This window comes from Maylandia zebra, linkage group LG1 (genome assembly GCF_041146795.1).
Source record: "Maylandia zebra isolate NMK-2024a linkage group LG1, Mzebra_GT3a, whole genome shotgun sequence".
Classification (NCBI taxonomy): Eukaryota; Metazoa; Chordata; class Actinopteri; order Cichliformes; family Cichlidae; genus Maylandia; species Maylandia zebra.
Window position 1 is genome coordinate 27643491 of NC_135167.1, and position 15609 is coordinate 27659099.

The 15609-nt window shown below is 40.7% G+C and overlaps 1 protein-coding gene across 3 annotated transcripts in view; it reads left to right on the forward strand.

Moving 5' to 3' along the window:
* The window catches only part of homer2 (homer scaffold protein 2), a 36351-nt gene extending 22740 nt beyond the window's left edge, over positions 1 to 13611 (forward strand). For 2 of the 3 annotated variants that reach the window (XM_004543449.6, XM_076884230.1), the window contains 7 exons: positions 2120 to 2251; positions 2830 to 2922; positions 3640 to 3782; positions 7589 to 7745; positions 8246 to 8356; positions 10071 to 10151; positions 11681 to 13611. In XM_004543449.6, the coding sequence (XP_004543506.1) occupies positions 2120 to 2251; positions 2830 to 2922; positions 3640 to 3782; positions 7589 to 7745; positions 8246 to 8356; positions 10071 to 10151; positions 11681 to 11869 (906 nt within the window). In that variant the 3' untranslated portion in view covers positions 11870 to 13611. The remainder of the gene's footprint in view (positions 1 to 2119; positions 2252 to 2829; positions 2923 to 3639; positions 3783 to 7588; positions 7746 to 8245; positions 8357 to 10070; positions 10152 to 11680) is intronic. The other variant, XM_076884232.1, reaches the window with a different exon arrangement.
* Positions 13612 to 15609: the final 1998 nt, after the last annotated feature.

Sequence of the window (15609 nt, forward strand, 5' to 3'; positions counted from 1 at the left end):
GTATTGTGGATGGATTATCTCAGTTGTTCTCCTGACTGAAGTTTGGTCCGTTTACAGTATCCTGCCATGCGATTGCATTTGTCTCTAACCATGAAGAACCTTCACGTTAACTTTTATAAGTGGAAAAGTGTTAGTGTTCGTCCTCCAGCTTCACTGTTTATGTTATGCTAACATAGCTGTGTCGCTAGCGATCACGTAGCACATCATTATATACCAGCTAGCCCAACTTCAGTAACCCTACAAACGTCACTGCTGTTTAGTTTCCTGTCTTCATTTATGTTGGAAGTGATAGCAGAGCTGCACGTTTGATTTTTTTCAGAAATCTCTCCGTCAGAACATGCTATATCATGCTTAGGTAACTAGCGAAACTAGCGAGCTAACTTCCGCTAGCTTCCTGCTAACTTCTAACTCCGTTAAATGTAATAACTTTTGTTTTCATGGATGCCTGGAAGTTAAACTTTATAGTTACACCTGGTAAAGCAGCAATGCTGATCGTTTTATTAAAGATGAAAGAATTTAGACAGTTTTTAACTCTAAGTGATGCTGCAGTGTTGTTTGACCTGAAGCATACGGAGTTTAGGACCCAGATTACTCCCAGATTTAAGAGCATCTTAGTCCGACAAATATGACAATAACAACGGCCGCTTGCATGTTCTGCAAAAAAATGTGCTTTGTCGTGTATCTGACGGACAAACACCAAACCAGTTCCACATCACTGAAGTTGCACCATTTTTACAAACCATTTCTGGTTCATCTGTTTCACTCAACAATCGGCCATGTGCGTATGAAAACAAAGGCACTGCGCATGCGCGTTTTACTCCCATTCTATCGCGATATTTCATTTTCCTATCGTTGCCTAACATTATACCGGTATTACCGTGAACGGTATAATATGGCCCAGCCCTAATATGAACTGTGATGCGATATACAAATCGGTGAAGTCAGGCTGACATGGTGTTTAGACACGTGTTGCTTTCTTCACTGACTCATGCACCCGTTACAATTTTAGACTGCAGCAGATGTTTTCTGGCATCTGAGTTGCGGCATGGCTACAACAGGTGAATGGATACCATGGCAAATATAGAGACTGTACTTCAACTGCTTAGAGGTTAGCGGGTCAGCAGTCAGTGTTTTTCCATTTGTGTGTGCTTTTTACATTTGCATGTAAATTATTTAGTGAACAAAACTTTATTTGTAACTGGGGAATGAAACGAGTGAGTTGAGAGAGGCAGCGGTCTGCAACTATTTTATTTAAATCACTATCACAAAGTAGTGGAGGTCTTTTGCGTGGAGCTGAATATGCAATAAAGACTTTTGCAAATAGCTCAACCTGATTGCTGGTGTATGATAAATCCTTAACCAAACCTGATGTTAATAAGCTTTAGGATAATTAATCCTGGATAAATGGTAGTGTTGCATCAGGAAGGTCATCCTGTGTGAAATCTTTGCCGAATCAAAGGTGCAAATCCATCTTCTGTTGTGACCCTTTAAACATTAAGGGAACACATGAATGTCCCACACAGGTTATTGGAGTGTATTAAAAATGGTACGTTTGATTCACGCGACAATGTCGAAACTTTAAAACTCTGGGTTGACAAAGTGTTTGCTATTCAGCATCCTAAATTATAAATGTGGAAACCTTGTATGCCCTCTGGTTTAACAATAATCAAAGATTAGTACTCTTTAAGCTGTGAACACATAACTGCTATATATTTCAGAGACATGCTTATAAATCTGCTTTTTATATGATTTATTATTTCTTTTAAAATGATCCAATATGCCGTGTGTGGGCACTGGCATACAGCCATCAGCATATTACAGGTGTAGTCTGGTGTGAATGGAGCTACAATAGAGGATTGTCCTTTATTAAATTGGTGGGCCTATTTATTATGTGAATGCAGCTGCTGGAACAGCTTCTGTAATATGTCTTGGCTGAATGAGACGCATAATTTTCCAACCTCTGTACTGCTGAAATCCAACATCAGTTATTTTTATGAGGAGTGTCAGAAAGACCTGAGAACTATGCTGGGAGGATTACACATGACTCTAACTGTACTCTGTATTGATAACAGTATGGTCTCTTATAGGCTTAGAAAATCTATGTGTTATTTCCCAACAGGTCATCATCAACAGCACAATCACACCCAACATGACGTTCACCAAGACATCACAGAAGTTTGGCCAGTGGGCCGACAGCAGGGCCAACACAGTGTTTGGATTGGGCTTCGCTTCAGAGCAGCAGCTCACAAAGGTGAGAGGTTTTTGTAGCAGATCCTTCATAAAGCTGATGGATGGCTCATTTCCCCTTTCGTTGATTCTCTTTGCTGGTTCAAAGTAAAATCCAGAATCACAGAATCAATTTAAAATGTTGTATAGTTAACCTGCTGAGCCCTTATTCTAACGGTCAGCCTCTCTGACATTATGATCAGGGGCTCTTAACTGTTTTCAAGAGGGGATCATGCTTTGGAGGTTGAAGGGCTTAAACTGAATCTGTGTTTTGTTTTTTTTTGTTTTTTTTTTAAATGGTTAGCTTTTCTTTATTATTAATGTTATTGTAGTTGTTGATGTATTATTATCATTATTATTATTATTATTATTATTATTATTATTATTATTATTATTATTATTAATAGTAGTAGAATCTGTGGTAAAATCAAAGTGTGGAAAAGTGCAGCTTTGTTATCAGTTAAAATTGTTAGAGAACTGGAACGATCAGATATATATTTAAGGGTATCGCGGATCCTCACCATCCTTAGATAATGTTTAAAAATGAACCTCGCCTTGCCACTAATAACCACAGCTTCCTGACATATCTTCTTGTACTTTCAGTTTGCTGAGAAGTTCCAGGAGGTAAAAGAACAGGCTAAGCTAGCAAGGGACAAATCTCAAGAGAAGGTGGAGACATTGAGTAATCACTCCCAGGTAAATAATATCTCTGTGCCGTATGAAAGTCTGATTCATTTCATCTCCTTGGCTTTCCACCCGTTTCATCTACAGTCAGTGTGTTGGCTTCCAGAAAGCTTACAGGGCCACAGAGAAAATGAGAAATGATTTCACAAACACCAAATGATACACTTTCTGTGTTTAGAAATGGCTTCTGGCATAATTATGTATGTAAATATGTTCAAATATTAATGGATCTCGTGTTTAAATATTACAACGGAATCGTGGAGTAGTGTGAGCCGTCATGAATAAGAGGTCAAAGATCGTCCTTACTACCTTGCAGGCACAATAGTAACTTAGAGGATAAGGAAGCTATAAACAGTGACAGTAAATTTGCTCAGATCTACATAAATGATAATGATAGTTAGTGGTTCATGCCACAGTCACCCACAACTAACATGCCTGCTTTCTACTCGCTCTGGCTCCAGGTGCTAAGGATCAGCCCTGAAGCACACAAAGCTTCTGGCCCATATGACATGATAGATACTGGCAAGCATTTACCCTCAACCCTTGGCTGTCATAGCTGACGTCTTCAGGGTGTTTTGCCAAAAGAAGCCTAGGGCCCTTTTTCAGAGAGCAGGATTTCTGAGATAGAGTTCTGTCTTTTAACCCATGAGACCCTTTTAGGTGGCTGCATGTTAACCACAGGCCTCCTTAAAACCTGCTTTGAAACAAAAGTTTCCCTCAATTTCTCAGTCGGAATCTGGTCGTGATACACCCTCAACCAACCAGGCATCCAGCATTAATGGGACAGATGATGAGAAAATCTCTCACGTCGGTCCGGAGGCTGCTCTCCTACAGAGTGAGAATGAACGTCTCAAGAGTGCAGTAGAGCAGAGGTAAGATTTTTATTTCATCAACTTAATGTGAAATCATATGTGATTAAATCCTGTTTCAAATCTACTAAATATCAGTCTCAAGATTCACATCCCGGGCTGCATCAAAGTGCTTATATTTAAATTTGTATTCACCAAATGAAAACACATTTTCCAACAATTTTCTTTTTTCAGTTTTTAAAAAAAGAATAAAAATAGAAAAATCGAATTGGAAACAGCTGGTTCAAACAAGAACTTTCGTACTGTGTGATGATGCAAACCAACTAAAACACATACTTTATAACTGATTTTACTTCTCTGCAACTGTTTCATCACAACCAAATAAATAAAAAGTAATAAAAATTCACACACTGCTTGGCCTGCAGCTGCTGCTGCTGATGCAAGTGCTGTATAAACTTTTCCTGTGGCATCAAACAGAAACCACACAGGTGTTTGAAATCTGGCTGTTTGAATGTAAAATAAGCAGATTGGACACACTTCAGTGAGACAGGTACTGCATAATTATGGCATGACACTCGTCCAATCGAACAGCTTGCTCAATATTTATTATATTATACATATAAACTACTATATTACAAGCATGCAAGTGTGTAAACCCAATCCAGATCATATCAGCTCTTGATCACACTCATGCATATTAAACTGTGCTCGTATGTTCTCTCTCTTTATTTTATTGCTGTTACTTAAAGCAGTAATGACTCCAAAAGGGCTCAGAAAGCATATAATCCAAAGAGTGATGCTCCTCCAGTCCACCGTTTGGTTATTTGGGCTTTATAATCCAGATGTAGAGTGTACAAATTGGTAATTGCATGAAATGCCAGATGTGATTCCAGATGAGATTAAAATGACCCTGGGCCCCGGGCCATCAGAGTCAATTAAAACCACAGTGAGGAAATTGGGGGAAAAAATAATAATAAAATGAAATCCCATATCATATTGGATTTATTTGATCCAGATGTGCGGGTGGACTGGAGGGGATTGCAAATTTTTACTGGCAGCAACAGACCCCTAAAAAAAGTAATAACTACATTAACATTTGCATGAGTGGTGTGGATAACAATTCATTTTTACAGATCTTGTAGTTCTCATTAATTTCCCTAGAAAGAAACTGACAAAGTTGAAAAAGTCACTGCAAGTTGGTACTAATTACACAAAGGCCACTGCAGCCTTTCCTGCTTAACCTGCCTAACCAGCTGAACTATAGCGGTGCCGTTCTTGGCATATACAGTGGGGCAAAAAAGTATTTAGTCAGCCACCGATTGTGCAAGTTCCCCCACTTAAAATGATGACAGAGGTCAGTAATTTGCACCAGAGGTACACTTCAACTGTGAGAGACAGAATGTGAAAAAAAAATTCATGAATTCACATGGTAGGATTTGTAAAGAATTTATTCGTAAATCAGGGTGGAAAATAAGTATTTGGTCACCTCAAACAAGGAAAATCTCTGGCTCTCACAGACCTGTAACGTCTTCGGTAAGAAGCTTTTCTGTCCCCCACTCGTTACCTGTATGAATGGCACCTGTTTGAACTCATCATCTGTATAAAAGACACCTGTCCACAGCCTCAAACAGTCAGACTCCAAACTCCGCCATGGCCAAGACCAAAGAGCTTTCGAAGGACACCAGGAAAAGTATTGTAGACCTGCACCAGACTGGGAAGAGTGAATCTACAATAGGCAAGCAGCTTGGTGTGAAAAAATCAACTGTGGGAGCAATCATCAGAAAATGGAAGACATACAAGACCACTGATAATCTCCCTCGATCTGGGGCTCCACGCAAGATCTCATCCCGTGGGGTCAAAATGATCATGAGAACGGTGAGCAAAGATCCCAGAACCACACGGGGGGACCTGGTGAATGACCTGCAGAGAGCTGGGACCAAAGTAACAAAGGTCACCATCAGTAACACACTACAACGGCAGGGAATCAAATCCCGCAGTGCCAGACGTGTTCCGCTGCTGAAGCCAGTGCATGTCCAGGCCCGTCTGAAGTTTGCCAGAGAGCACATGGATGATACAGCAGAGGATTGGGAGAATGTCATGTGGTCAGATGAAACCAAAGTAGAACTTTTTGGTATAAACTCAACTCATCGTGTTTGGAGGAAGAAGAATACTGAGTTGCATCCCAAGAACACCATACCTACTGTGAAGCATGGGGGTGGAAACATCATGCTATGGGGCTGTTTTTCTGCCAAGGGGACAGGACGACTGATCCGTGTTAAGGACAGAATGAATGGGGCCATGTATCGTGAGATTTTGAGCCAAAACCTCCTTCCATCAGTGAGAACTTTGAAGATGAAACGAGGCTGGGTCTTCCAACATGACAATGATCCAAAACACACCGCCCGGGCAACAAAGGAGTGGCTCTGTAAGAAGCATTTGAAAGTCCTGGAGTGGCCTAGCCAGTCTCCAGACCTCAACCCCATAGAAAATCTGTGGCGGGAGTTGAAAGTCCGTGTTGCTCGGCGACAGCCCCAAAACATCACTGCTCTCGAGAAGATCTGCATGGAGGAATGGGCCAAAATACCAGCTACTGTGTGTGCAAACCTGGTAAAGACCTATAGTAAACGTTTGACCTCTGTTATTGCCAACAAAGGTTAAGTTACAAAGTATTGAGTTGTATTTTTGTTATTGACCAAATACTTATTTTCCACCCTGATTTACGAATAAATTCTTTACAAATCCTACCATGTGGATTCATGGATTTTTTTTTTTTCACATTCTGTCTCTCACAGTTGAAGTGTACCTCTGGTGCAAATTACTGACCTCTGTCATCATTTTAGGTGGGGGAACTTGCACAATCGGTGGCTGACTAAATACTTTTTTGCCCCACTGTATGTTTGCTTTGTAACAAATGTTTGTACTTGTGCTAAATCGTTAAGATGAAACTATAAAATAATTATAAAAAACTAAAGTAAATGCATGGATTATTATTTTCTGACTTGTTTTGTTTCTTTTTAATGTTTTTTTTTTTCTCAAAGCACCAGCTGAGAACAACAACCACACTGCATAAATGTCACTCTACAGTGCTCCCTTTGTATATCTAAAGAATCTGAGGTTATCTTGACCAGTTCACTTATTAAAATTCCTTTGGTAAACTAATAAAGTCCAAATTTTGATTGCAGAGCTCTTTTCAGGAATTATCCTAATAAACAAACCTACAAAATCAAAAAGTCATAATTGAGAATTTAATACAACACTGATATGAAACAGTTGCTGAAGGAAGCGCTTCACTTCATATAAGGGCATCTAAATATCTCTAGCTTCTGGATGTAAAATTGTCTCTCTGTGTGCATTTTCCCATGCATTCACAGAACTGTTGGATTTTGTTTTTGTTGGAGAGTGTCACAGCAGTGAAACAGCAGAGGACTGCAGAATGCTGCGATGCCAGTCTGTCCACATTTGATGATAGAGCAAAACACTTCAACCCAGCCATGCATAAGGAAGTGGGGACAGTGATGCATACTAAATATACATCACATATCTCCCCATCCTTATCGATAAGATAGGAATACACTCACTGTGATATGAAAGATAACAAATCACATGCTGGTGCCAGTTTGTTGGATTTTGGGGGAATTTTATCTACTTCTAGCTTAAATTTTTGTTTCTTTTTTTTATTGTGGTCTAAACATCTCTCAACAGCGTAATGTGCAGCAATACTAATTAAGTAGATGTGTCTGGAAGGAGTTTGTAGAAATATGTTCCATGTTGGCACTCACAAGCTTTTCAAAACGGAGTGGTTGAAATAAAATTTTACTTCCATTAATAACTCTCCTGCTGGATCTCTTTCTGTCGCTCCTGTCTGACAGCAACACCAACGCCAAGAAGTGGGAAACAGAGCTTCAGACTTTAAGAGAAAATAATGCCAGGCTGGTGGATGCACTGCAGGAGTCTTCAGCTAATGTAGAGAGCTGGAAGAAACAGCTTAGTGCCTGCAAGGAGGAGAGTGACACGCTCAGGAACAAGGTAATACACTCATGCACTCCTACGGGGAAGTTGAATAATGTAGACTAGCCCATTGATTGAGGAAAAAGTGACAGGTTTGATAAACCGTTTCCGCTGCTTTAAAAGAAGAAAACTCTATCACAAACTGCACACACAGAGTTCTCTGCCACGGGTTTGGTCAAAATCTGTACAGAGCAAAACACTGTAGGTACTGTACATTTCATTAGCTTCTGTGTTGCCTGCAGTCTCAGTCTGCTAAAAATAGAATCATTTTAGTTTCATAATCAACGTGGGCTGTTTCTGCAGCTGGGCTGGTGTGGTACCAGTGTTATTCTCTAACCCTTCCTTTTTTTAATTGTTGGTATCAGTTTTGAAATTGCCATTATACTCTACAACAAATCCAGGCTTCCGCTTAACAAGGAGGAATATGTTAAAAAAAATCTGATTAGCTTAAGAAAAATGCCTAATTTTTCTTTTAACTCCCCCCCCCCCCCCCCCCCCCCCCCCCCTCTGTATTTTAGATTGCTGAACTAGAAGCCCAGTGCAATGAAGCCAATCAAGAGAGACAGAAAAACGCCCAGCTGACCGTGAGGGTAAAGGAGCTGGAGGCTGAGCTACAGGACAAGGAGCAGGTGAGACGTGCATCACAATGGTCGGTCTGCAGAGCTGCAATGGAGAGTTTGTTTTACAAACTAGTTCTAGTGCCTTTTTATTTCCCCGAGGAAGTGATTAGGCCTCAATAGGAAATGTTAGATTCTGCTTTGGGTTTTGTGTGGATTTATTTTTTTTTTATTTTTTATTTTTTTCCAATTTTAATCCCAGACAGCTCTTTATATTGCCCCGTTGTCTCAATTTGATTGATCAAACTGTTTTGGGTTTTTTTGTACTGTTAAAAAAATTAAAAATTAATCCACTCTAGTCAAACCTGAAAGAAACCACCTTGTGTCTCCTACATTAATCATCCATAATCCAAACTAGCCGACTGTCAGCTCAGCACGGCCTAATGGCGCTGTTCTTTCTAATGAGGATGAACTCTGTGCGACCACGCGGCATTTTAACCTTTGCTTATTGCTGGTTAGATGCCGTTTTCTGACCGCAGACAAATTAGAACTGACTTCTGCCAATCTAAGAGTCTTGCTGCCCTTTTCATCAGCGACTGCGTCTCCCTGTCGATGCCAAGAAAGGGAGACGCAATCAGTAACGTGTGAAAACCATAAGTAGGATATGTATGCATTTTTATATACTTCTGGTTTGGGGTCATCTGTGCATCTGTCTCATATAGTGCAATGCCCTCTCTTTCAATTCAGTGGCAATAACAGCTTTACTGTGTCCCATTCAGATTGCCTGAGGTAAAGAGTGTCTGGGATATTCTAGTTTACCACATGGCGGCCAGAGTATTAATAGAACGTATAAATCATTCCTTCGAAGGCGGTATATATTTTACACAACAAGAGGAAGGGAAGTAGTTCAAAGAGCTGGAGCTGAATTTGAAAGATGATGAGCAAAGAATGGCATCCTTTGGGAGCTCGGCTTTGCCTTTCTTGTGTATCCTCCATAACGCTGTGAACACCGACCATGGGGTCTGCAGAGAAAGTCTCCTTGTGTGCACAACATTGCTGCCGCAGGCGGCCCACAGAGGGTCACCTGCACAGTGACTCACCCCCTCCCTGTCTAGAAATCCACATCCTCATCGCCTCAAACTTAAAAGTGTGCCTATGAATTATTAAGAGTTGACTGCTGTGACCCCTGTGCTGGCCAGCAGTGAACTAACAGAACAAAGCCGCTGCAGGTAACTACAAAGACTCAAGCAATTATTACTTGGCGAAAATGTGCTCGAAGCGGTAACAGATGCCATGAAGCCGCATAGTGTTTTGCTTAAAGCAGGGAGGAGGTTTTCAGAGCAGTAACTGAGATGTTTACCTGAGAAGGAGACGGAGGCATGATCACAAGGCTATCTCTTGATCTTGATGTCCTTTTTGCCTTCTTTGTACCACTTTGACCTTTTTTCATTTTTCCTGGTTGGCTTATTTACAAAGGATGGTGCACCTTAATTAACACTGACATAAAATCATGACTGTAATTATGTTCCAGGGTTTATGCTGGGCATCACACTTTTTTTTTCTTCTTTTCTTGGCAAGCAGTTAATTACTGGCTTAAATGTCCCGTTTTATCTGGGTGCTGTTCTTGTCAGTCTATCTACATACTTTTATACAAAAAAGCAATTAAGAATGATTTATTTTAAATTTCAAAGGTCCTTCAGCTAAATAACTTAGATTGTTCCTAAGACCCTGACTGACATCGGAATCGCTGGATTTTACATTTTTTTATTATTAACATTATTCCCAGGAGCTGGAGAACTTGAGGAAGCAGGCAGAGATAATCCCTCAGCTCATGTCGGAGTGTGAGAGCATCACTTCGAAACTGCAGGTACGTTCAAAAGCACCCGGCACAAGCCCTAGTTTTTACCCCCCCTCAGGTGTGATTTACTGCAGAGTACAGAGACCAGGCTGAGAGTTGTCTAGACCTAACACACACGTGAGGACACAATGGCTATCACAGCGAGCTAACACTCGGGCTCTGAGGCGTAAGCAGCGCTTTCAGATGAAGGTAGACAATAAGAGTTGCTATTCATCATTCTGCCTGAGGGCTGGTGACACAACATTCCTATCACGTGTCTCACTAACGCACATTGTCGTCGTTACTGTATCTAATAATAAAGGTCCGTCCCCAGTACAACGCAGAGAGGATTATTGCCTCTTTGAAAAGGGTTCTTTTTTTTCTTTTTTTTTCTCCCTCTTCAGTGGAACAGAGATATGTCTCTGTCACAGCTTATTAGTTTCCTGCTGGTGCAGATTTGATCTGTTTTTGCTATAAAAACAGCTGAAGTAGTTTGAGAGTTCTGCTCAAAGCTTTAATGATCAGCTCTTATAACATTTCTGTAGGTGTGTGGGTTGTGCCTGTGAGAAGCCTCACGTCTTCTTTGTAACAAAGGGCACCTGTTCTTCAAAGCTGACTCCTCGCTGAATAATATCAGACTTTCTGTAGAACTAGAAGAGCCAGGCTCTTTGGATCACCGTGTGTCCTGTTAGTGCCAAGTCTGACATGAGCTGCATTGATACTGACGCTCATGTCGCCCTGTGCTGACTGACTCAGATCGGGATTTTTATCGTCCAAGCTGTCAGTGCATGTGCTGCCATTTCAATCTGGGCATGGAGTGATGAATAAAACCAACAGTGGCATGCCTGAAGTTCTTGTGCTTTACAACGCTCGACGGCATGGTTTGTCTCTGCAGCAGCCAGCTGGGTGAAAGACAGCAAAAATGGCTCAAGCCGGAGTTTATCTAACCAGTTATCCAAACTGAGAAGAGGCATAGACGATGGGGTTTCTCCAATACCTTTTGTCCAACTATGGAGCCTAAAGCTGAATTTGACTCAATTTAGACAGAAATGCTGTAAAAAATTATCTTTGCTGGTGCAGAGTTGATGCTTTTTTTAAAAAAAAAAAAAAAGTCTACCTATTCTACCCCTGTGTTTGTGGTTACGGCTGCCCTCTATTTAAAGATGACAGCCCTCATGGAGATCAGGTTTCAGGAGTCAGCTGGAACATAGTCATGCAGGCGCAACACCCTTTTAGCACTCCTATTTTAAATCCCTCCCTTCATTGCTATCTTCAGCATTATTAACATGTCACTCGTGTTGCCTGTTAGTCTGAAAGATTCACTTTCATGTCCCATTCACATATGCAAACACGTTTCTTTCACATAAATGTTTTCCCGTCCCAACCTACAGCAAGTGGATCTCTCTCTTTGTGTAGCTGCACATGCAACATGGGAAGGCTTTTGTTTGTTACTGCAAGTGAAAAAGCTCTTGCTCATTTCAGCTCAAACACACACAACAAACCAGCTGTGCTGATACATCAAATGTTAACGTTAATGTTTTCCCGACATCTTTCCACAGGCTGCAGAGACAAGAAACAAGGAGCTGGAGGGGAGAATAGAGGGTCTTCAGCTGGACATAGACGACAGCCGACAAAAGCAAGGAAACATGAAGATCGAGCTGAAGAAGTTGATGGATGTTCTAGATGGAAAGCTAGATGAGCTGCAAGAGTTCAGGCAGGGGCTGTCTAAGCTGGGTGCTGATAACTGAGGAAAAGTAGCACTGAGCTAAAAGGGTCGGAGGTCAGGTACGAAGGATTCACTACAGGGCAGAAACTGTGTGGCACCTATTCCCCCAAGGTGACGTCCACACAGACACAATTCAGCTTTGGCTTCTAATAAACACTACCTTGTGAGAAAGATGTTTTTGAGAGAGGGAGAGAGAGACTGGCAGACTAAAAGGAGGGAGGAAGGCCAGTGCACTCCACCAAATGGCTCGATTTCGTGTGCTGGCATTGCAAAACTAAATCAAGAGTCACACTTTGAGCTTACTTAACCGTTTCTGTGGGGGAAAAACAGGTTTAAAAAGCCGGTGGTGGGTTCTTAGATTCTGTCCATCTGTCTTTCTTCTGTTTTGTTTTTTTTCCTGAAGGCAGCACTTCTGCACAAGGAAGTCTGAGCTTAGAGTAGAGGAGGGGACTTAAAGGGCTAAAATGAACAACAGAGACAATGCTGCTCAGCATCACTCAAGTAATAATTGGTGTTAATCTTTGTGTCCCGCTCGAGAATTAAAGATGAAATCTTTGTACAGGCTGTCCTCGCTGTTGCCTCTCTTCTATCTCAGGTGTGTTGGAAGACAGTTTGTACTTATTAGATTATATGCACATATGTGACAAATGGCCGTGACACAAAGTGCCTCCAGGTGAGCTTAAACCTACCTGGTGAGGAGAACTGGCCAATCGATGACCATCACCATAATAACAACTATTCTTTTTTCTTGTTGAGGAAACCTGAAGATGCATTAAAATTCTTGCTAATAAACTGAGATGAAAAAGGAGACAAGCATGCACACCCCGAGGATGTTAATGAGATGAGAAACGTAAATGATGAAAGCCATGTTTAAAAATAAATAAATAAATTAAAAATAAGAGCCCTCAACTGACTTTATCAACTCTCTTTTATGTAAACACTTTTTTGATTAGATTAAAGAAGGAAAAAACTTTTCCCGGGAGCTTTCCTTCCAGAACAGCCAGAATAATATTGGGAACCCCGTATAGCCATGAGTGTAGTGTTTAAAGGACTTTGTGTGTGCGCGCAGTAGTATTGCTCATTTGCAGAACAAAGATGTCTCCAAGGCTCTCGATGTGCTTCCTACACACTCGGTTTTTGTTATGGTGGTGGTTATTTTTGGGTGAGGGGACTCGGTGCTGCTCGATGGGTGGATGATGTGAAAGTGTACTTCACTTTAGATGGCATGGGGCTTTTCACTAAAAACTTGTCAAAATTTTGTTTTGTTTTGTTATTTTGCAAGGGGAGAGGGATGTTTTATGCATTTATTTATTTTTGGTGCCTCTCTACAACGACCATTTCTAGAACGTAAGAAGTAAATCAACCTTAACCTAATGTCTCCACAGGTGTACGATAACATATTAAAGAAGTCAGGAGGTTTTCAGGATGGTGCCACAGCTGCTTCTAGGAAGTCCATCTTGAAACTTGCTCCATTTGAAATCAAAGGCACATGTTGTAGTGACATATTTACTCTGTAATACCGGTACTACGTTTTTATTTTTCATCAGTTTCAATCTTGTCTTAAAGTTGAGATATCGAATGAAGGGATTTTTTTTTCTCGCTTTTTTCTCTTTCTGTTTTGCCCTCCTGTTTGTAACTCACCTGAATCTGGATAACACGATGTATGATCCTTCCTTTTGAACCGATGCCTCTTGTGCACTTTTGTGATTCCTGTTCAATATTGTACAATAGAACTGACAATTGGTAAAATTTAGTTTAATTACACTGCTGAGTTAGTGTCTTTTCTGTAGGGGGATACATTTTTGGAAAGGGCTCCACAGAGAGAAGATGGGAAGTTTCCCTAATACCTACTTAGCTGCATATTAGTGCTGTGGGTTCTGTGTAGGAAACTTAAAAAAAAAAAAAAGAAAAGCTTACAAACACGCTGCCTGACATTTTATAAGTCTTTAGGCATTTTTCCTGGACGAGAAGCACAGAGGAGGTGGAATGAACCTACAGTGCCAGAGCTGAGTCCCGTCGAGCACAGAAGCTCCGCCACCGCACAATTTACATACCACTAAATATAGCTGTAATCCACGCATAAGCAAAGCAGATGAGGTGGGATTCAATCAGTCAATGATGTATCAATTTCTGAGATTAGAACAAATAAAGCACATAAAGATAAAAGCTGGTTTGAGGACTGATGGAAAACACCTTAAAACGTCCTCCGAGCTCAGAGAAAATAACTGCAGTAGTGGATCAGAGGACAGGTTGCCTTGGTAACTTAATCCTACTGACTTTTATTTTTCTTGTGTAAATAACTGTGTGAATGATGGACTGAGGGATGTACCAGTTTTACTTGGTTGATTTAAAAAAACAAGAAAAAAAAACAATCAGACCCTTGGAAACTGGACTCCCATTTAGAGTCTAATTTGTTTTCACCTTCAGAGATCAGCTGGTTTACAAGGGGGAAATTAATCAATGCGCAGTTTAAGCACCAATTTAGTGTTAAAATGATGGGATAATTGACCAATTAATTCAGTCAATTGGAAATTAACTGCTGTAGGAATGCAGCTATGATTTTCACTGCAAATTACTCGGACTTTTTTGATGAATCACTTTGTTTATTATATGAAATGTAAAAGGAAAAAAAAGTCAAATCTGAGACGTTTTGAAAAGACGTCTTTTGTGCAGCCAACAGTGCAGAATCCAAAGACATTTGAGTGATTCAAAAAAGAGAAAACTGCTACAACTGAATAACAACCAACAATGACATTATTTAAATGAGAGACTCCGATATGGAGACTCCTCATTTTTAGAATTGTTTTTGGTTCAGAGTTTAGTAAAGTTCAGACAGCTGTGGAAACACCGTAACAGACACGTTACCAGGTTGGACCTTCAAAACTGACTTCATTCTTCATGGAACCGATTCAACAAGGTACTGGAAACATTCCTCAGATATTTTGCTGCATATTGAGTTGACACCATCACACAGATTTGCCGGCTGCACATCCATGATGTTCCACAACATCTCAACGGTGCTCTGCTGGAGCAAAATCTGGTGACTGTGGAGGCCATTCGGGCACAGTAAACTCATTTTGTTCAAAAAAACAGTTTGAGATGATTTGCGCTTATTGATATGGCACATTATCTTGCTAGAAGTAGCCATCAGAAGATGGGTACACAATATTCATCTGGTACTGAGGGATTTACACCACTACCTTGACCCACTGATAGGAGGCGTTTGTTAAATTCGGACTCCATGAGAATTTTGCTGCAGAAATCGAGACTCATCGGAACAAGCAACATTTTTCTAATTTCCTGTCGTCAAGTTTTAGTGACCCTGTGTGAACTGTAGCCTCCGTTTCTGTTCTCAGCTGGTAGTTGTTGCGCCTGGTGTGGTCTTCAGCTGCTGAGGCATTTTTGCCAAGAGAACTGTCGCTCATGATTTCAGCACTTTGTCTTTTTTTAACACCATCCTCTGTAAACCCGAGAGATGGCCGTACAAGAGTGCTACTTTCAAAGTCACTTTCTTCTTCATTCTGAGGCTCAGGGTGAACTTCACCAGGCCGACCTGGTCATGTCTGGATGTCTAAAGGCTTTGAGCTGCTACCATGCGACTGGCCAATTAGATACAGTATTTGTAATAATGAGAAGTTGAATAGGTGTACCCAACAAAGTGGTCAGCAAATGTATATTAAGTTAAACAAAAAAATGGTGTGGTGAACATTTTTTACTATTTTACTAATTTTATGAACAATTTATTTTTTAATTAATGTCACA